This window comes from Bactrocera oleae, chromosome 6 (assembly GCF_042242935.1).
Source record: "Bactrocera oleae isolate idBacOlea1 chromosome 6, idBacOlea1, whole genome shotgun sequence".
NCBI classification, from domain to species: Eukaryota; Metazoa; Arthropoda; class Insecta; order Diptera; family Tephritidae; genus Bactrocera; species Bactrocera oleae.
The window spans coordinates 37548641-37572945 of NC_091540.1; the positions used below are offsets into that span (position 1 = coordinate 37548641).

Here is a 24305-nt window from a genome sequence, read left to right on the forward strand (position 1 = left end):
ACATATACGACTGACTATGTGTCATAAATTACAGTTCGTAAGGCAATATGAGAAGTTACTTAAAGCAAGTGTTTTCTATTTCGTTTTATATCAACGTACACCACACATAAATATTAGGACAGTGCAGAAACCTTGGAATATGGTAAAAATTTAAGGAAATTAAATGAAAAGAAGAATTATTCATGGTCGATCTGTGGTCGGGAAGAGGTAGAGAAGTGGCGTGTTTGAGTTTTAAAGAGTTTATCTCGATTTCCCGCAAAACTGCGAGTCCTATAGAAAACAGTAATGTGACAAAGTTGTGGATAACGAAAAGATCTACATCTCCTGTCTTAACCACTTTTTCACATAGTATCAAAATTTGAGGTGCCCTGATAACGAATTTGGGTTCATTTTAGTAAATCGTGGTGGTTCGACCCCTACGCTCCTTGACTACAACACAAACAATCCTACGTGATATGAAATTTTATTATCATTTTCGGTTTTAGCAACCCAAAATTAGCAAAACTCAGCCACTAATATCACAGTCGCAAAATGACTGTTTGCCACGAAATTTGCAACACACAGAAGGAAACGTCGTATATACTAAAAAATATATACATAAATGATCAGCATGATGAGCTGAGTTGATTTAGCTATGTCCGTCTGTCTGTCTGTCCGTATATACGTGAACTAGTCCCTCAGTTTTTAAACTATCGAAATTGCTGAAATTTTTTACCTGTCTTTTCGTCACTAAGAAGCTGCTCATTTGTCGGAACGGCCGATATCGGATAGCATATAGCTGCCATACGAACTGAACAATCGGAATCAAGTATTTGTATCGGCAACTGTTTCTATGGAAAACTCTTTCATTTGACAAGGTATCTTCACGAAATTACATCGGAATCAAGCTCTTGTAAGGCACCTTGGTATTTGTGAAGGGTATTATAACTTCGGTACAACCAAAGTCAACGTTTTTTCTTATTTTTCCTTTAATTTTTGATATTTATCTTTTGTTTCCTAATGCTTTCAAACTTTGGTCTATATTAGGAAGAAATTAATGTCCCTAAATATATACTTCGTAATAACAATGCACTGTTTTAAACAAAAATTCATATGAAGGTTACGGATAAGAACTTAATGTTATTAAATTAATATTAATAAATACTACTTTTTATACCCTAAACAAGGTATATTAAGTTTGCTAAGAAGTTTGCAACACCCAGAAGAAAACCTCAGAGCGTGATCAACGTAAATACGCGAACTAGTTCCTTAGTTTGTGGAATATCGATCCGAAACTTTGAACACTTCCTTTTTCCCCCCTGAAGTTGGGGTTGTATTTGTCGAAACCGCCGATATCGGCGCACTATAGAATATAGCTACGTTTTTCCATGATATTGAATAAAATCGAAATAAGCATCGTTAATATCACTATCAATAAAATCATGGAAATCCCATGGAAATTTGCTCCATAGTCACTGCGGACCAGTACTATACGAGCTAACATCGAGGCACAAGTGAATATACGCTTAAGAGTTGTAATGAGTTCGACAAATGCGAATGGGAAAGAGTTTACAGTACATTATACCAACAATTGTTCACATGCACGAATGCTTCCTATTTCCAGCTATGTGATCATAACTCATTTGGCATTTGGGAAATGTTTACGACAATTATTTGTTCTTTGCTACCGCCTCGGCCACTGTCATGTGTATCAACAAATACTTCTACATTCGTAGGTTTATTTGCATTGTATTTAGATGTGTAATTAACGAGTGTTAATGACAATTGTTACACCAATGACATTCTGTTTAAAATACGCACGAGGGAGGGAAAATTGTTAAGTGCCGTTTCAGACAGGGACGCAAAAGAGTCTCAAACCAGTTTATTGTGGGCGAGGAGACGACGAGGAAAGACGAAGGGACCGTGCCACTCGTGTTCGGGTGGCACGCTTTGTGTTCTTTTTCGTAACAGCTCGCTGCTACCCTTTTCAGCATTCCTTTTCACTTTCAAATCCTTTGAATGGTTGCAAGAGCGCTCGGTTTCAAATGAATTCGATCGCAAATTTGAGTTCTGTTATCTATTTTTGTATGTAATATGCAAATACGTATGCATAGAATAATAGAAATATTATGACAAATTGTAAATAAGGAGAAAATTAAGATATAGATTATGGAGTAAAGAAATTATGAATTTTTAATACGCAGTAAAGAAATTATGAGTTTTTAATACTTAAAGATTAGGAAATTGCTATTATAAATTTGGCCTTGAAAATATTAGTTGCGGATATTCAATACATTCTTGTGGATTAGGGAATTCCCGTCTTTAGTATTTTTTTGAAACTATTTAGCGGGTAGGTACTTGTATTATGCATATTGTTCTACCATATTCATGGTAATTCATTGCAAGCAAAATGTGTGACCATCATCTCAACATACAAATGAAATACGCAGCATGCAGTGTTGCGCGGTGTTGCGCAGTCGAACCGCACAAATATTTACGAACATTTTGTGAAAAGGAATGCAGAAAAACTAGACTCGAGTTGCTGGACTCTTTTTGACCGTGTGAATGCCCAGAGCGACACCAAAAGAAAATTTGAAAAAGATCAGACTCTTTTGCATCCCTGTCTGAAACGGCACTAACGAAGCTCACGTACTGGAGTACACACTGACAGCGGCAGTGACAGTGACAGAGTGCACGACTAACAATATTCTATATATGTATGTAAGTAGGTATCACATGAATATGACCAATTAAAAATATAGTCAAATATAATTTTGTGGTTACGAATAGAAATACACGTTTGCGAAATGAACTTATACTCGCTTGAGATAACTGTCGTTAGTTGAGCTGGAGTTGATTACACTTTTATTATGGGAACATTTGCATTATTTAGCAGACAATTTATTCGTTGGCAAATAAAATAGTAAACAACCAAGGCTCGTTCTCATGTACTTACATACATATATAGAGAGGAAAAATCCGCCTGTGTTACCCGCATCAGTTAAAGTGAACTCCCATTAAGTACTAGACTAGGTAAATTTGGATATTTTTATAAAGCTTCGCGACACAGAGTGTAATAATGTAACAGCAAATGCACAAAATTTTACAATAATACCCCAATTATCTTTTGCTAATAGCATTTCCCTACCTGTTTAAAAAGTTGTTTTTATACTTTGAAGAGGATATATTAAGTTTGCCACGAAGTTTGTAACACCTAGAAGGAAACGCCGGAGGCCCTATAAAATATACCATATATGTATAAAAATGACTAGCGTGACGAACTGAGTTGATTTAACCATGTCCATCTGGCCATCTGTCCGTCTGTCTGTATATACGGGAACTAGTCCCTGATTTTTTGAGATATCACTCTGAAATATTGCACTCATGTTTTTCTCTCCATGAAGCTGCTCATTTGTAGGAACCGCCAATATCAGATTACTAAAGCATACATATAGCCGTCATAAAAAACTGATTTATCAAAATTAAGTTCGAGTATGGAAAACTGCTTTTAATTAACAATTGTTACACCAATGATATCTTCACAAAATTTGGCATGGATTACTGCCCAAGATAGTGCTATAATATCCAAACATTTTCAGATCGGACGATCATTGACTAGTTTTGTGGTAAAATAATTGTAAACTCAGATGCAATTTCCCTGAAGATAATTGACAACTTAATATCTTATTAGAAAATTGCTCCATTTTGTTTGTTGTTAGGTTAGGTTTCGGGGTAGTCTGTTTTTTCTCGCTGGGCTGAGACTTTTTGGCTGTTGTTGCAAAAATGCTCGAATTTACAGCTTCCTTCCGTTACTTTTTGGAGAGCGTGGGACATAAAAATACATTAATTCGTGAAGTCATTAACCAAACCAGTGAATGGCTTTGTTACCAACTAGTATTGGTTGTCATAAATTTTGTTGTTGTTTTATATATATTTTGTAGTTTTAAAATGTTTGAATTAAAATGTTTAAATTAAAAATGTGTGACAGTTAATAAAAATTTGTTTGATCAATTAAATATCTGATTAATGTAAATTTTTCGCTTTTCAATATATTTTCATATATTATTTAATTAAATTAATGACCCTAATACGGGTTAAAACTCCACTCAGTTGAGTGAAAGTAAAGCAGTTCAACTTCATATTAACCAAACTCTTTTAGGTACTACGAACTTCAATTGATTTCAGCCATTGGTTTGGCAACCTAGAAACTGAAGATTTGATAAATAATTCAACAACTGAAATTTCAAAACAATGCAATTCAGTTATTGATCACTGAATTCAATTAGAACTTTCTAACACCAAGTAAGCCAAAGTTATTGACAATTAAATGGCTTTTAAATATTGTTTGTTGCATATTCATAAGTTATTTTCGTTTAAGTAGTAGTCTCTCCTTTAACATGAAAAAAAAGCCAATATGAAGATTTCTAGTCTCTTTCTAGTTTATTGCCACACCTTTCTTTAACATATATATATCTGAAAAGCTCAACATTCTGATTCAGGCAACTTTTTTTGTTGGCAACTGTTGCGGTCTGCACTTAGTGCTTACTACTAACATAACCAAAGTTAAAAGGCCTAAGGTTAGTATTCGACGAAGTTGATCGATAAATCATACATATGAAAGGACTTGTATGCCGTCAGCGAAGGAAATATTTGCTTTTGTCCAGAAAAACTCAAAGTCCAATATTTTGGATAGTCTTAAAATATCATGAATAAGTTTGTAAGGGCTTACGCAACTATCTCCGCTTGAAATTTCCTTTTTTCTAACACTCTTGTATAAATTATTTATTAAACTGTTGCTATAAATGTACGACTAAATTCACGTTCTCAATTTAGATTCTCTTAAGGCAGGAATTTTAATATGTATGACATAACTAAGATATATTCTAATATGTATAAAAATTGCCGCTTTGAAGGGAAGAACCGGCAACAGATCAATCACCGTATAAAGTACTGGGCAAATACAAGTATGCAAATATGTGTACGTACGTGTATAATAATTTACCTAAATGCAATCGAGTTAAATTATACACATTATTACAATCATTATTATTATTCCTAATCGAATGGTTAAAACAACGTGGTTTAAACAACTGTAAAACGTGAGCTTTGTCCCACCCCTAAGAGGATTAAAGTATATATCTTACAAACCACAAAGCAAAATCGACCCAACTTGCTAAGGACAAGTTTTCTAGCTCTTCCTTATACCTTTTTTCTCTTGGATGATATCACAGGAACTGAAGGTATGTCATTTCTCAATTAAAAATACTTGCAGTCGGACAATAAATTTTCAAGCCCCCAGATACCGAATACATGGACTTCAGTGCCTATGTGTGACCTTATATCTAAAATATCGGTTCAATTCTTAGAGAATGTTTTCCTGGTAGTAATGTTCCCTTCTGTCGAAAATAGACCTGTCGAACTTGCAGGTGAGCACATATGTCGGTCGATATGGGACTTATCTTAGATAAGTTATTAGAGTAATATTAGAGTAATTGTCTGTCCATGTGGCGTTTAAATCGGAACAATTTGTTGACTTTCTAGTTGACTTTAAATATTTTATTTAAGTCAATCTGTTCGATATTTAAATGAAATTAAGTTTTTTTATTTAACTACTAGCTGAATAAACGAAAACCTCTGCTATGAAGGTAGACACGCCTCCAGTTACTTTTCTTTCATATACTCAATATTTTAAATTCAGTACTTTTGGTTGCGTTAATACCTCATATAGCTTAATAGAAGATATCTCAATTAAAACATAAAATATTCGGTTAGATCCGATCTTAGTCTTTCTTACTTCTATATGCTGTCATTGTTATTAGCACCAGGTATTATATATTAATGACATAAAAAAGTTGTAATATATATTTGCATATATATATCATCGTTACTCGGGCAAGGTCAATCCTTATAGAGTACTTCTGGTATGAAAAAGCTTCTATAAAATCCATTCATAACTAAATTATCATTCGATGGGATCCGATTGCCCTAAAGTAGTGCCTCCCGTCCAATCACAAAGTAAATGAAAAGTTATTGTTTGTTTCTCCTCACACTTACTGCAAAGTTGGGCACAATAGACCATAGGTCGCGGTGCATACCTCGAAACTAATCTACTGCAAAGTTATTAAGTACAATATATTATATAAGAGACGAGATATTTCTGAAGACAAATTTGCCTACAACTATGTCTATAGATACTACCATGTGTCAGGTTTATCGAATCCGCTGGTTGTTTTATTTGAAGTTTTTGACCAAAGTGTGTAACTAAATATCCAATTAATGAAAAACAAAGTGGACTTCAGTGCTAATTGTTCCGAGAGTTTTTTTGAGATGCTTCGGATTTTTCCAGATATACATCAACCGTCGCCACTTCTTTGCTCTTGTGCTTGTTGAAATACATAAATGTATATATGTATATATTGTATTATTTTGACTTGACGGCGTAAGCAGAAGATGTGAATTCCAGGGTTACGAATTGAGCAAAATACAATATAAGCATTACCCAATGGACTTACTGCTCACACTTGGGTACTCAGGTTATCCATCCTAAAATATGTACCGAGCAAAGTCGGTATATCGGTAGTTATGTTTTGACAACAACAACAATTTACCAATTTGAGTGTAAATTAAAGAAAAAATATTTGTCTTTGCAATTTGACGCAAAAGACCAATTGTAATTTGCGTATGCAAATTAATCACAAAATTTATGCGTAAATTTTCCCGAAATTAACAACTTCAGTAAATGAAAGCAATAGACAAAAATTCAAAGAACAAATATGACGCAGAAATTCTGATAATAAAGTTGGTGTTATTGGCCTACTTGGACTACGCAATGTAGTCGGCTAACGTTTCGGATGTAAGCACCTATGTTTGACGAAGCATTATACAAAATTCATGCTAAAGCAAAGCCAACATGCAAACAATACCAGAAGTGTAAATACTTGCTCATTTTTGTCAATAAAGTTAGAGATAGGAAAGCCAGGCCATTATCAGCATTTATGGCATGCTTCGGCGGGTGGAGGGCGGAAGCAAAAAGCGCAATATAAATACTACAAAACAAAGCAAAAATATATAAATATTATGTCAGTATTACTTTTAATTAGCCTGTTCTCAGGCTGACTTAAGTACCTATTTGTTCTACCATTATATAATTACGAAGATAAGATATATTCATGAACGGTACCAGCTTCTACTCTTAAAAATATCGGAATTTCTTCTGGTATTAAACAATATGAATTTTATTACACTTTGTGTGGTTAAATTTTTTTATTGCTGATTATTCAAAACTTCATTTCAATAAATTTGGAATTAACAAACATAACCTATACTTGTATTAAAACTACGTAAATCTGATTATTAGTCAGGAATATAGTATTGTGGCTACCTTACGATTAAAGCGGTATATAAATTAATTTCGAATTTTGTACCATGGTGTATATCTAAAATTAAGTGGGTTCGTTGTTAGATTTCAAGTTGTACATATAGAATGAAATATATAACAGATAAGCTGGTTTATATAGACACTTTTCACGTATATACATCGTAATCATGATCAGAACTTTGGTTTTGACTCTTTTTCAATTACTATGGAGTTAGTTCGCTGCTCGAAACTTCGTCGTTTTTTTCCATTATGGGCGCGCATTGATTGTGACCGATATGAGGGAAAAACTGAGGTAGAAACATCTCGGCAGTCTTACCTTCAGTGAACTAGAAGAGTCTTAAGATCAATTATCGAAATCTCTGTTCGGATCGACCTCTTCACCTAACCTAATCTACCGTTCCAAATAAAAAAGTTTTCCTCAACAGCTCTTGTGTTACATTGATCAGTTTGTATAGCAGCTATATGTTATAGTGGTCCGATATCGGCGTTTCCGAAACATGAGGAGCTTTATGAGTAGAAAAGTATGTGTGCAAATTTTTATATCGATATCAGAGGGACTGGTTCGCGTATATGTAGAGGAAAAGATCCAGCAGTGCAGCCCATGCTGACACTCTATCTTATATGAAATCTTGTTTGAAGAGTATTGGAGAAAGTCTTTCGACAAATTCCATTTCATTTCTAATTGTGAACAACTCTAACTATATGAATTATCAATTTAAAATAATATTTTGTAGCGCCAATTAGATGTTGTGATTTATATCCAATTACTGACGCTGCTTTCAATCTGAACTTTTACATATTTTTTAATTTGAAAAAAAAGAGCTTTAATTAACACTTCCTCCGACTTACAGATACACAATGAGTTAAACGAGCGGTATGAGTTAAGCAAACTGACATGTCACATGACACAAGTGGAGGTGTGCACATTAAGAATATATCATTCAAATACTCTTTTGTTTGCTTTCAAGAATTTCTTTGCTTTATGAATGTATGCACTTAAGCGCTTGTATGTGTGTGTCTACGTGCATAGAGCCGCTCTGAGTACTTCCAAGCGGCCGATTATAATAAAGACATTAATCTTGATTGCAAATAATAACACTTGTTTCCTCACTATTCGACTTATATATCGCACGCTTGAGAATAAAATGTACTTTATTCCGGCACCATGTAAAAATCTAAGTATGATACTTAAATAAGTTCTTTCCAACATATATGAGCATCACGTATGGTATATCTGCATAAATCAGATTTCGATAGAATTAAAATCATATTTTATATGGTCATTCTTCTAGAACCTTAGTACGCTAAAATGAACTCATCTTAGCTTGTGAGGCCACGAGAGATGCACAGTCTCGCTGACAATGTAACGTGTAAATTTGTGTCATATGTTCTTTCGTGATTTATGTCGAAACTTAATACACTTATGCATTCATCTTGCAAGCGTTGATTGATCTAAAATGCGCCGCACTTTGAACTAAACTAATAAACTTATCCGACACTTCATACATCCTAAGCACATATTTGCATTAGTGAAGATCAGCCAATATCTCAAATGAATAGTGTTAAAATAAAATGTCAAAAGTTATACAAGTGAAAGCAGATTTGTGATTGGTTCAAGGCGCTTTTGTCGATAGCTGATATCCAACTATTGGGAGTTTTCTTTATCTGGCTTCATAAAGGACTGTACATAGCAGCCTAAGTGTGAACCCCCGCTAGCTTGAGGGATCAGCCATCTAACCCAGTCAAAACTAAAGTATAATAACGATTCTGCTGTGCATAGTAATGTAATAAGTCCTTCCTTATTCTAGTGTTGTTATTCTCTGTCATAAGTGTCTACTATTCTTATTGTATTTTTGTCTAATTCATATGTATTTGTATTTGAACTGTGGCGCTATTTCTTAAGGTATCGCAGCTCTCAAAAAGAATTCACCGTTAGAATCGACTCTCCTTAATGCACATGCATTTCGTTTCGTTTAAATTGTCATCAGCACAGCGTGAATAAGAATTGTAGGCATGCTATAAATTGCGTCTGAGCAAGCGTTTCGTTATTTTTTATCCCTATACATATGACAATTGTCCAGTTGAAACCAATTTGATAAAATCATGCAAATTTAAAATGAAATTCTTCCACAGAACATATTTGTATGTTCAATGCATATTCAACATTTTTTTTTTTACTTTCTATAAACAGATTTGTTTAAAGCTCTCAGGGGAGATTTTAATATAGTTCCCAACGTACAATCTGGCTTTAAGAACATATAGTGGAAATCATATAAATTTACCGCAGCCAAGTTTCTCGAACAAACTTCATTGAAATTTTTACAAAATTCTTGAGGTATATGGAAACATTTTTCAAACATGAATGAATAGTCGAGGAAACGTTTGGCAAAAACTAATTTATGACAATGTAATGAGAAATATACTAAAACTTTAGATATTCAAATTAATTAACAAAAAACGAACGAAAGTTCTTTAAAGCAAAGCAAAACGAAAAGCCTATAATAATGGAGATACAAGTATAACCACACAAGCTTCCAGCATTTTTTGCTGTTGGTTGGAAAATCTATATCAATGACATTGAAAAGGTCGAGTACAGGTGTAAGGAAAGGATGTTGCTCAAAATCTCGATGGAGTTTTATATCATTAGAGTATATAATAAGAAAAAAAGTTCACTTGGCTGCACTGATGCTATAATACCCTTCACATTTGCTTTGCTTATTGCATAGAAGGGTATAAAAATATCTTTATTCTGATTTTGATCGGTCAGTTTAAATGGCAGCTATATACGATAGTGATTCGATCTCATTCCGAGATTGTAGCGATGCCTATGTCAAATTTTGTAAAGATATTTTGACAAATAAAAGATTTTTCCATACAAGGACTTGTGTTTGATTGTTCAGTTTGTATGGCAGCTATATGCTATAGTTGTCCGATATCGGCGGTTCCAGCGAAAGAGCAACTTCTTGGTGAGAAAAAGATGTGTGTAAAATTTCATACTGATATCTTAATAGCTGAGAGACTAGTTCGCGTATATATAGACAGACAGACGGACTTGGCTCATATGCTGGTCATTTATATACATATATACTTTGTATGTCTCCGAAGTATAATAAAAATGTAGGTTAATGTCTACTTTTCGCTAGCATTACAGCTATAACTCCAAATAGAGAAACGATTTCACTGTTAATGTGTGAAATTATGTATGGTGTATTAGATCGGCTGGAATATAAGTTTTAACTATACGACGAAAGAAAAATTCGATTTCGAAAATCTGTATTTTAATTTATATTTTATTGAATGAAGTCATGTTTGCTGAATATTGAGACGTGTCACTTAACATAAAAATACATTTATTTAATTATTTTAGCACAACGAATAAATTTCGGTACATACGAACATCCATGGTAGAATAGAAATAAAGAAGTTATCAATCATTTTGACAGCTGCGCGATTATACTTTCATTATAAATATTCGAAACATAAAACATAAAGAAATAATATGTATATTTTTTTTGCTATCGAAACAAATAATTCCATTGGATAATTAGCTGAGATCACACTGTTGAATAACACATACAGCTTGCATTAAATTTTCATACTTTAATTCGCAGAGCTGTCAACTATTTCTATTTAGAGCTCGTGCTCTATTCAGCGCACTTACTGCGATCTTCATACACCAGATACTATTTTAAACGCAGTGCACTTAACTTGCATTCAAATTAATGAAATATAAAAATGTTAGGCTCTAAGTACAATTATTCCATTTATTAAATATTTAATATGACACCAATGTCAAGCTGTATGACAAATGAAAGAACACAAACACCGTTAGATACACACTATTACTTAAACTCCTGCGGAGCGCCGTAGGATTGATAGGATACTTGCTGCTTCCAAGTGCATTTAAAGTACACTATAATTAGAGTTAACACAACAACAAAATGTATGTATGTATTTTAGTATGTTTTTATCAAACTATAAAGGAGCTTGAATGCCCAAAACACCTGTGGCTATATGATAAACACGACGAACCGCACGAACGCAGCGCAGAACCGCAACTGATAATTCACGGTACGTCCGATCGCGCTGAATCCCCGAAAAAACAGTCAAACTTAACTGAAATCGAGGTGCAGTGTACACACACATATACATATGTATGAATGCGTGAGAGAGGTGGACTATGCGGAGCGTAAATGGCACGCAGGCAAAAGCTAGCTGGAGATACGTTAGAAATTTGCGATACTCGCCGGTTTCTCGCATGCGACAAAAATATTTGCGTTTCATGAATGAACGAGGTAAGTGAACCACTTGCTGATTGTGGATTATAATAAATTACTTTTGATTTCACATACGCACACACATATACATGGAGTTTTATTTGGTAGTGTATGTTTGTGTAGGTGGAGCATACTTATTTTCATGCTGTGTATATGCTTATGTATATTCGTATATTATATGTGAGTATATAGACATACACATATATAGCAACAGCTTACAGCGATAAGCTGAGCCTAACGCTTGCATTATCGTGCACTTGTGGCTTATTTTATCAGACGCAGACATAAGGAAAATATTAATGAAATCAGTTGGTAGGTGATCCCCAGTACGTCATCAGTGCGAACAGTTGATACACTGAAAAAAAAAAATGGATGAATTGTAGTTTTTTTTATAATAAAATCAGTTGTTTTTAAAAGTAACTTAACTTAGTTTAGGTGGATTGATTCTCGCACTAGATCTAATAAATACATACTTTTGTGAAGTCAAAAAAAAAATAACTCCTGTAACCAAATCTTATAATTCGACAAAGAACCTCGAGACCGATTCAAATCGTAAAAGGTACGAATAAAGCGGTGGTGCCTTTTCTTTCCAGCTCGTCAGGTTTGCAATTACCGTGACTCCGCTGTGCTACGTAAAAAATCTAGTTAGGAAGTTGTTAATTATTTCCATAGCTGCGTTAGTAAAATGTATTCCGTACCTACTTATATACATATGTATGTATTATTATAAACATCTTTTTTTGTTTACGGTCGGTTTTTTATTGATTTTTCAAAAGATGATAACTTCGTGTACATTTGTCCGGTTTAAGTGAAATATGCCCCGTTTTGTTCGTAAACTTGTTGCCAACGAGATGTCAACTTCATTATACCCCTTTCGTAGAAGGCTGCGTCCCTATTGGCAAAAAACTCGGAGAGCCTCTCTTGAGGCCAACTTCTCACCATTAAGCGTGTTCGCCATGGACAGGAAAAGATGGTAATCACTTGGTGCCAGGTCCGGACTATAAGGTGGGTTAGGACCTCCCATCCGCGCTCCCGGAGCTTCTGTAGCGTCACCAATGACGTGTGTGGCCTGGCGTTGTCCTGATGGAACACAATTCGGCCTCTGTTGATTAAAGATGACCTCTTCTGGATGAGTGCTGCCTTCAAGCGATTCATTTGTTGGCAGTAGAGGGCCGAATTGAGCGTTTGGCCATAGGGGAGCAGCTCGTAGTAGATGATTCCTTGCAAATCCCACCAAACACACAGGCAAACCATCATGTTTTTTTGCATTAGTTCATGTGGCGCCCAAACATCGAGCTTGTTTTTGAATCCAAAATGCAAATGGTTCTAAACGGTTTTCTGGCTTATCTTTGGTTTCTCAGCAATCAAATGAGTGTTCACGTGACGGTCTGTTTCCACTATTTCCATGATTTTATCGCAATTTTCGACGACAGGCCCCCCGACGCGTGGTGCATCTTTGACATCGAAATTACCGGAACGGAACCTAGCAAACCACTTTTGTGCTACACGTTCGTTTACAGTATCGGGCCCATAAATTAATTTATTTTTTCAGCCGCTTTTTCGCCTTGATCGAAGAAAAATTGTAAAATATAGCGAATTTTCTCTTTGCTGGTGTTCATCTTTGACGAGCGCTCACAACGGACTGAGTCAGTCAATTGAAAACCTGTCAAAGACAAACTTTTAGCGCGATTAGTATGACATGATGCGACACGCAACACTAGTACTATGGAAAATATTGCCATCTCTTAGATAAAAACCAAACGAACTTTTTACTTGACCTAATATAAAAACAAAATACAAACAAACAATTCTTTTCTAATTAAAATATAAAATAAAACTTAAGTCTACATGTTAATGAAATACATTTGTTGCAATTGTTCCCTTCTAGGTCGGAAGGCTTCTTGAGTTTCAACCGGATGTCACGCCCAGCAGTTTCGCTGAATCTGGAGGCCTCCTCATTAACATGCTGTCTAAGCTTTAGTTCCAATTTTGATTATTTCATTTACCACTGAATTCCCGCCTAGATCACGGTGTTGGTCAGCAGATCTAACGTACCAAGGAGCATTAACTAAAGTCCTTAGAACCTTACTTTGAAAGCGCTTAATGCAGGCAATACAGCTTTGACTTAAGCAACCCCATAGTTGAGCTACTTAGGCCCAGAATGGCTTTAGAACTTGATTGTATTGTATATTAACAACTTGTTTTGGACTGATAAACTGGATCTCCTGCCAATTAGGTGGTAAAGTTTAGCAAATTTCATATCAAGCTCACAAGCCAGTAAAGCTTAGATATAGCACTGTTATGATGTGGTATAGGAGTATTATTTATATAAATTGGACGACATGCCGATTTTTTCAATGTAAAGTCGATGTGAATTGATTTGGAGTCGTTTAATTTATGCGCCACTTAGCTACCCACTTGATAATTGCATTAACTGCTGTCTGCACTCGTCGAGTAGGTACTGAGGTAGATTTTCCAGCTGCTAACAATGCTGTGTCATCCACAAATGGCGCTGGTACATACCTTGGGTCAGTAGGGATGTCACTAGTAAGAAGCAAATAAAGGGAATACCCGCTTCAATCGGTTGCAAGTTTAAGTATGCATCTTCTTGTTTAATGCTGAAGTACCTATCTTTTAAGTAGGAAGCAATTATTTCGCAATATTGGTTGGATAACATGTATTTTAATTTGAGCAGCAGACCTGAATGCCAAACTTTGTCGAAAGCTTAAGACACGTCCAAGAAGGCTGCCGAACAAACAAACTTTTTTTCCCATTGTATATTTAACATAATTTACAATTTGGCGCCCTGATCAATTGTTGAATGGTGGTCACGAAAGCCAAATTGATGTGCTGGTATGAAATGTTTACATTTTCACAGATTTTGAATAAAGCTGACAACAGCGGTATTGGCCTATATGACTTCAGGCACTTTTCCAAGCGATGGGACGTATCTGAGGCATAATGCACAGTTTATAATGTTTACGAGTTTCTTTATACAATTCTTTGGTAAATTGCGTAATATTACTCCGGTTATTAAATCAAACCCAGGTGCTTTTTTGAGCCATGTGTTCCCTATAAGATATTTAACTTCTTTACTAGTAACTGGAGAAATGCTGATGTGTGGATCCAACCAACTATTTTCACAATTTATGTCATATCCATCGTTGGGCGTAAATGTGGTTCTCAAATGATTTGCAAATACCGCAGCTTTATGTTCATTCGTTTTGGCCCATGTAGTTTTATTTAGTTTTATTGGTGTGACATGTTTTATTTGCTTATTCATATTTCTTGCAGCTTTCCAGAGAGAATACTCAGTGGATTTATCAGCTAAGTTGTGCATAATTTTTAAACTGTTTAATTTGTGTCCTTAGTTGCGCTGAACATTTATTAAGCTCCGTTTTGAGAGCAGAGGACATAGTTTGCTGTTATCTGTTATTATTATGGATACTTTTTAAAATGTATTTTGGGTACTTGTTTCCACTTAGCTTGACGCGAATATTTGGTGTACTCTTCCACGCAGCATTTTGAATTATTTTTGTGAAATATTCAACTTCACAGTCCAGTCAGTACCTCCCGATATGAGCTTAAGCTTTGAGTCGACTTTATTCAGTATACTCTTAAATTTATACCAATTAGTATGTTTATTACATAACGTAGGCGTGTCGGCCGAAATTATTAACTTTTCATACAGGGTTAGTAAGACTGGTGAATGGTCAGAGCTTAGGTCTGAGCTAATTTTAATACTTAAGCTGATTTTCGGTAGTTTATTGGCTATAAAGAAGTCAAGAAGGTCTCGTAAATTCCTACTATCTGTAGGCCAATAAGTGAGTCTACCTGTGGAAACAATGTTGCATTCAACTGCTTGTAGAGCTTTAAGAAGTTCTTGGCCTTTCGTTGTAGTTAAACGAAGTCCACAAAGAGTGTGTTTTGCGTTCAAATCCCCACCTATGGTGTACCTTCCGTCATATATTTTAAATAAATTTATATACTATAGCTAGGCGGACTATACAAAGCAGTAAGAAATAATGGATGTTTGTGCATTTTAACTGAAATTGTAAAAATGAATGGCTCGTAAAAAGCGTTTCGGACATCAGACATATATCAATATTTGTGTCGTGTAGAATAACTTCTACTCAAGGTACTCGTGAGCGTCGAGGCGCTGATTTATGACCCCTATTATTCCCTCATCCTATATGGTATTGTTCAAAATTACTAGAAGTGCAATAATTTCGTAACAAATAACGGTAGTGGTTAGAGATTCTAGAGGTATTTTATATATATCAGTCAACCAATTTTATATTTGACGAAATTGCTCAATTTTTACTGCCGATTTTATAGAATCCCTTGAAACTAATTAAATCTATTACTCACAATAAAGGGTGTTATTTTTAGACATGTGATTTTCAAAAATAAATAAAAATCATGAAATTTAATGTTATGTCCAAAAATTTAGCTTTATTACAAAGATAAGGATTAAAAATGATTTCGAGCAAGTGAACGCCGCTGCTGGCTCGAATGAATTCCACTCGAGAGGCCCAATTTTCCAATTAATCATGGCTCTATAGCGTTCCTCATTGACTGTAACATTATGGCCGGCATCATTTTTGAAAAAATATGGACCACTGATTCCCTCTGCCTATAGAGCACAATAAACAGTGACTTTTTGCGGATGTTAGCCAACCAAAAGTCAGGTTAATTGCTAAACAACGTTTTCTTGTGAAAATCTGGATCGGTGGCCATCTCTTTTTGGGCCCTTTCACCGAACGTGCGACGTGCTTGATGGTCGTTCGGCTTCGATTCTAGTTGGATGCTGTAGGCCCGCAAATCAAGATATTTGCGCAAAATCTTCCATAGTGTGGATTGGCACAGCTTCAATTGTTGCGCGCAATGACGAACTTATTTGAGTCTTCTTCCATACGCTGCTGCACAGAAAGACCAGTGACTATTGGTATCATGCTAACCAATAATATCCTTTTTACCTTGCTCAGTATCGAAAATCTAAGTATTTTCTTTAGAGTCAAGCAACTATGTTAACTATGTCGGTATATTCGTAACGTAGCTAATACAAGACAATAAGTTGCTTTCTAAATTTGTTACTAAAATTTTATTAATACATTTTAAATACTCTGTCATAATTTACAAAGATATTTTTCGGAAAGATTTCTGTATGCAGTATATGTATAAATGAATAAATTCAGGTTACGGTGTCTACCTTATTGGTTAACGATTGAGACATTTATGTTTAAATCCTATCTATTAGCTATTTATTTGTATGAAAAACAAAATTAGGAAAATTAACTAGTTTCTCGATTTCATAAGAAAACGTGAACGATTATAAGTTATGCAGTAGTTTCTGATTTTCTTAATAATTAAAAATATTTAGAAAAGCAAGATATTGTTGTTTTGTTTGACTTTTCACATTATAAAGCTCGAGTTTCGCTACAACAACAACACTTAGCTAAATGCTCAAGTTATCGACAAAGTGTCGCTAATTAGTCTTACACGCTCGCCACTTTGAAACTATTTGTTGGAAGTTGGCAGAAGAAACTGTACCACAGAGGCTGGGGGCTGGGTTATTAGCGTTCGCATCTTAGCAACTGCGAGCATACTACTTCGGCAATTGTTGGCATCCTGATAATTTTTACATCTGCACTTTGGCAGCGACACAGATTTGCATGCTAAAATCGACGGCACTTGATTTGGCCGTGGAAAGCCTGCCGAAGCGTTTGCGTTAATTTTCACCGGTTTGGTAATTGAGTTCGACCTTGAATGTAGTTGCATTTTGGTGAATTTGCTCCCGTAAAATTCGAATTGTAATTAATGTTTTGCTTGTTGGCCTCATTGCATATCGACCAATTGTATCCAATTATATAGTATTTCCACGATTTGCATGGTAATCGCCGGCAGGCCCTACCCCCCGCTTATGTCAATGCTGACACTGTCAATTAATTTTCAGTTGATTGTGTTTATGAAAAAACGAAGGTGTAATTGTGAAAATTTTAATTCTTGCGTTGACATAATTTGTAATTGGCATTCCAATTAACGTCTGCGGCGCGCGGCTCCAACCCCTCTCCAGCTCCCTGTAATCCTTCTGATTTGCGTTATTTACCATTTGGCGGTCCATCGATTGACTAAAGCATATATAAGAGATTTATTTGTCATTGTTTTGTGGTTTTGCGCAATCTACAATTAATTGTGCGAGATTTAATTAAATTTTAAATGCAATTCTACGTTGGTATGCCTTTTGGATAATGTGTGAATATTTAATCAAAGTTGAATTTGATATTTAATTGCTTCAATTTCAAGCAAATGTCGTCCCTAAAAACAGGAAAGCTATAATAACCCTCACATGCGCATGTCTTCATTTGGATCGGTCAGCTTGTATGCCAGCTGTATGCTATAGTGGTCGGGTCTGAACACTTACTTCGAAGATTGTAGTATCGTTACCTTGAACAAGAATTTATGCCAAATTTTGTGAACATATCTAGTCAAATATAAAAGGTTTCCATACAAGAATACAGTTATATGTCATAGTGGTCCGATATCGGCAATTCTGACAAGTGAGCTAAAAAACCCTCTTCGAGAGAAAACGAAGTGTGCAAAACGATAAATCAAAAACTGCAGGAGTAGTTCGCGTATATACCGGGGAATATTTCTAAACCAACTCAGCTCGTCACACTGATCCTTTATACTAATACTTTATAGGATCCCCGACGTTTCCTTCGGGGGTGTTCCAATAATATACCCTGTTCACAGTATAAATATCTGATAGACAGGCAAAAAGTTGGTAGCCTTCTGAAATAGGCCGCCACTAGATGTGAACTGAATTGTTTCGTAGTTAGATCTAGCCTTCCGTTTTGTATAAATTGGATAGCTGTTGAATAATTATTTCGTGAGATATAATTATTTGAGTACGATAGTTTTGAAGACTTTAATTTGTAATTTACTCCACCCGAGTCAAACATTCGTCTTAATATAATAATGAACTGTCAAGTCTATACTATAGAAATACTATGTTTCACATAAGTAAATACGCTATACTTACACATAATCTTATGCTGTGCCACGTTTTTAACGAAATGTAGCAAATATTATGCAATAAGAAGTGTATAAGAAGAAAGGCAATCAATGCCGAAGTAGAGGAAAATAGTTTTGGTTAGTTATGAGCGTTTTACATCAGATTTGTTCATGTTTATTTACAGATTTTGACGCACAAGTCAGTACCACTCATATATTCAAAACTACTGCACTGATCCTTTTGAAATTTTCTCTCTTGCAACATGTTGCTACATAGTATAATAGTTTTGTTCACCTAACGGTTGTTTGTATCACCTAAAATTAATCGAGTAAAATATTGGGGTATGTCTATCTAAATGATCAGGATGAAGAGACGAGTTGAAATCCGGGTGACTGTCTGTCTGTCCGTTCGTCCGTCTGTGCAAGCTGTAACTTGAGATATCTTTATGAAATTTGGTACACATGTTTTTTGGTACCGTAAGACGGTTGGTATTGCAGATGGGCGTAATCGGACCACTGCCACGTTCACAAAACGCCAATAATCAAAAACAAATAAATTGCCATAACTAAGCTCCGCAACAAGATACAAGACTGTTATTTGATACACAGGATCACATTAGAGAGGGGCATCTGCAGTTTAAAATTTTTATATAAGTGGGCGTGGTCCCGCTTCCTAATAGGTTTAATGTACATCTCTCCTAAACCGCTAAAGCTATAATAACAAAATTCACTGGAAGCAAATGTTTTTAGAACCTCTACCTACACTGTGAAAATGGGTGAAATCGGGTGACAACCCCAACCACTCCCCATATAACGGTACAGTTAAAAAATACTAAAAGCGCAATAAACCTAGCACTAAACACGCCAGAGACATTAAATTTTATCTCTGAGATGGCATGAGATGATTTTATAGGAACCACAAAAAACAAAATTTAATGTTGGCTCTTTGTTCGAAGCTCATTTTCGCACCGACCAAAACATACTGACACTTGAAACGCAATAACTTCACTTCCAATAGATGAAATGTCATGAAATTTTTACTGGAAGTCGATAAAGGGTAGCAGATTCTATAAATGGCGCCACTTGAGTTTACTTTGTTACTTTTTTACTGTTTACTTTGGAACGCACCTTGTACAAGTATATAGTCGAAGTTTACAAATTAGAACCTTCAGTTATTAGAATAAGAATGAATGATGAATGGTTTTCCAAATTTAAAAATCGGCACAGTTTCAGTATTTTAATTTATGGTGAGATTATTTCTAGTGATGTTGCTTTAGTCTCTCCATTTGTTCATGATGATATTGAAGTCTTACCAGGTGTCTCAAATTTTACTGCCTTCAATGGCGTTAATTATTTAATTAATTGTTTCAATCCTAGTGAAAACCATTATTATTATTAAGCCCATTTTCAATCATCTAGCTCTCCGTAACGATATTGTTGTTTTAGATATAAATTATATATACATTTATACATACATATAACTGACTGGTGAAGTTGGCGATTTATTTCTGGTATATTTTATAAATTAATTTTTTGGCTTTGAACGTTTCGTAATTATCATTACTTTTTTACTCGATATACACAATTTTTTTATTTTCAACTGGAAAAATATATTTAATGTAATTGGGGTAAATGTTTGTTACATCTATTCTTGATCTAATATATACATATGTACGCACATACACATATGTATATTTAACTAAAAAATAACTTATGATATGTATTGCACTGCATTGTTACCTCTTGTTTCCCAGTGTTTGTTAAAGAATTTCAAAAGAAAAATTTTTGCAGGTTTTTGAAAAAAAAAATTACTTAATTGTTGTTTGGTTAATTACAAACAAAAAATGTCCAGTAATTAAAATTAAAAATTAAATGTTTGATGTTTTCAGACATATTTAATTTTCTTACAAAAATTTTCTAAAACTTGTTACCACCAAATGAAACAAACACTATACAATATTATTCCGAAATAACGAATATTCGTTTAACGAAAACCGCTTATGACGAATAAGCAAATTTTTTACATTGATTTTACGGGGATTTGTCAGTACTCGGTTTAGCGAACAACCTGAAGAAGATATGTGAAGAGTTGAAAAAAAAACATAGTGGTGAAAACAGAATACAAAAATGAAAAAAATTCAAAAGCAACAATTACTTTATTAATGTTTCTTTATGTTTTGTATTTCTTTTCAACTAAGTGTAAAAGCAGGGCAGTTTTGTTACAGGGGATGTTACTCCTATTTCATCATCAATCCCAGATTATAATACTTTGGCAATAAAGAGTGTAGTTAAATTGTTGAATTCGGTTTTTCTAAATGTAAATAACGATAAAGGCTTAGACCTTTTCAAATAAATATTTTTTTTTTAACATATGCGGCTTCTATTCTAAGTCAGGGTTGAACAAAATTGCATACAGGATTCCGATGAGGTTAATGATAAAGTGGAAGGGAACGACGAAATTGATAATATATACCTAAAATTAAACATAAAGGTGTAGAAAATTTTCGAACAATGTATCCAGTGGCCAAAGCAGAAAAATGTCGATTTCATACAACTTATTGATTGACTGAATTCAGGAAAAAGTTATCAAATTTAATCTTAGTATTCCAATGAAACAAACGACATTACTTAATTTTTTAATAGGCATGTACAATTTTTTTAAATCTCATTTTTTTTAAGCACATAACCTTCTTTAAGGTAACATGCAATAGCGCTTTGAATTGTTCCTTTTTGGTTTTTTTCTTTTTTTATACAAATAATTCAATAAACAATGTATTATACTACAATTTTCAGATTCTTTACTCATTTTTATAGGAAAATATACCTCGCTTAGTGAGTACTCGAATTGGCGAAAAATTCGATATAGCGATCTAGCCTGACTATTAATGTATTCGTTTATTCGGAATACTGCTTTAAATAATAAATCATAAAAGTAAAGTATAGGCTCAACTCAGTAGAGTCTACTGTATTTCTTTAGTTTATATCTATTTCTTCAGCATACTTTAAGGCGGCACTAAAAACAGATAGGTCGGTTTGTTAGTCACTGTATTAATATTAGCGTCAGCACAAGACATTTGGGCAGAGAATGTTGATGAATAGAGAAGGAGCAAATGTTAAATGAAATCTTTTTGAGTACTAATTTGTAGTTCCAGATGAGGGAACATCGAAAAATATAACTTCGAAAAAGAAAAATACACCACACAATATGCGAAATGCTATAAATAGACACAACGAATATTCCTATATGAAAAATCGTTGCGCATACCTATTTAGATTTATGTTTTCAATTTCTATGATATGACAAATTTATAATTATGAAAAGCCTTTTGAATTAAAAAGGAGGATTACTGGCAAAAACCCCAGAATTCATAATAAAATAACCTTTGATATGCGATTTTTCCAACTTTTGTATATGCGTTGCGTAAGCAATATACTTATCAAGCAAAAGATAACAATAAAACAGTGGCTGAGCGGCCGCGTTTCCATATATATAGCTGGTCGTAGGCGTGAAGGAGTTAAGCTCAATCCGAATACGAGCATATACGTTCGAATCGTAAAATACATGAAACTGACATTTTATTTAATTTTTATTTTATTAATTGGAATCTAAGCATACCATAATTCAATTACTTTAATAGCATATTTAACTTCCTGAGATAATTAAAATATTTCAGGAAAATATGTTCATATGTTTGGGTTTATTGCATATTCCTTTATTTATGCGTATTTACACAAATGTGATAATCAAACATACATTCATGAGTACACGTGTGCTGATGCTTGCTTCTTCTTGCCCCGCACAAGCAATGACTTTTGTCCACACTTTTTGCTTTTTGCGAGTAGACCGATCGCAGGCAAGGAGGGATTGGGGCGCACTGCCACATAATTATTTCAGATATATATTTTATTTATCGAATTTAGTTTAAAAACGATTATAGGTATGCGTTTATGTGTATTTATATATATATATAATATATATTATAGTACGAAAATAATTCATAAATGCATCAGTATTTTTCAATACAAATTAAACAACATAATAATATACTAAAAGTCCTCAGTTAGAACGCCTCTGTGTATAGTATATATATATAGCTGCTTCCTCACAACATTTGCTAAAAATCAGAAATTGAAGAATTTGTCTGATGTTCACTTCAAAAAGGAGAATTGGCAACATGACCTCTTAGCGAGTTTAAATAATATTTATATTTATGCATATTATGCACTATTTATGGCATTAAATTACAAAATTTATATTAAATTGCCATTCATATGAAATCATTAACTACTTCTATATATTCTAAGCACAGTCCATATAGTACTTTTATATGTTTACTTATTATCATTATTTCATAGTTTGTCGATTTAGCCCATTTTATCCAAATACGACGCTATGAAAATGCAGCCCAATCGGTAATCGCAATATTTCAAAAGAGCATAAGTCAATTTTCAACAGCAAAGCCCTGCAAAAAGGACAAACGAGACAACATAGCCGATCGACATTGTCGTAAAATTGTTGATTGAAACAAATTTTGTCAACTCCGCCACGATGCGCAAAATTCGGCGTCAATATGTATGCGAGCTCATATGTATATATGTATGTTTGTCGACAAAATCGTCATTTGGTTACTTTCAACAACACAATGTCTGCGCGAACTCGCCGTTATTTCGTTGGCTTGCCACTATACATAGAGGCGTTCTAACTGAGGACTCTTAGTATATTATTATGTTGTTTAATTTGTATTGAAAAATACTGATGCATTTATGAATTATTTTCGTACTATAATATATATTATATATATATATAAATACACATAAACGCATACCTATAATCGTTTTTAAACTAAATTCGATAAATAAAATATATATCTGAAATAATTATGTGGCAGTGCGCCCCAATCCCTCCTTGCCTGCGATCGGTCTACTCGCAAAAAGCAAAAAGTGTGGACAAAAGTCATTGCTTGTGCGGGGCAAGAAGAAGCAAGCATCAGCACACGTGTACTCATGAATGTATGTTTGATTATCACATTTGTGTAAATACGCATAAATAAAGGAATATGCAATAAACCCAAACATATGAACATATTTTCCTGAAATATTTTAATTATCTCAGGAAGTTAAATATGCTATTAAAGTAATTGAATTATGGTATGCTTAGATTCCAATTAATAAAATAAAAATTAAATAAAATGTCAGTTTCATGTATTTTACGATTCGAACGTATATGCTCGTATTCGGATTGAGCTTAACTCCTTCACGCCTACGACCTAAGCCACTATAGAAATGGAAACGCGGCCGCTTAGCCACTGTTTTATTGTTATCTTTTGCTTGATAAGTATATTGCTTACGCAACGCATATACAAAAGTTGGAAAAATTGCATATCAAAGGTTATTTTATTATGAATTCTGGGGTTTTTGCCAGTAATCCTCCTTTTTAATTCAAAAGGCTTTTCATAATTATAAATTTGTCATATCATAGAAATTGAAAACATAAATCTAAATAGGTATGCGCAACGATTTTTCATATAGGAATATTCGTTGTGTCTATTTATAGCATTTCGCATATTGTGTGGTGTATTTTTCTTTTTCGAAGTTATATTTTTCGATGTTCCCTCATCTGGAACTACAAATTAGTACTCAAAAAGATTTCATTT

At 34.1% G+C, this 24305-nt stretch overlaps 1 protein-coding gene across 4 annotated transcripts in view; it reads right to left on the reverse strand.

Moving 5' to 3' along the window:
• The window catches only part of axo (axotactin), a 143287-nt gene extending 131865 nt beyond the window's left edge, over window positions 1–11422 (reverse strand). Inside the window, exon 1 of one of the 4 annotated variants that reach the window (XM_036364562.2) lies at window positions 11198–11422. Coding sequence is in view for 1 of the 4 variants with exons in the window: in XM_070111148.1 (XP_069967249.1) it covers window positions 10751–10760 (10 nt within the window). In the remaining 3 variants the exon portion in view is untranslated. Of the gene's footprint in view, window positions 1–10750 lie in introns of all 4 variants that reach the window. The other 3 variants (XM_036364557.2, XM_070111148.1, XM_036364568.2) reach the window with 3 other exon arrangements.
• Between the last annotated feature and the right edge of the window lie 12883 nt (window positions 11423–24305).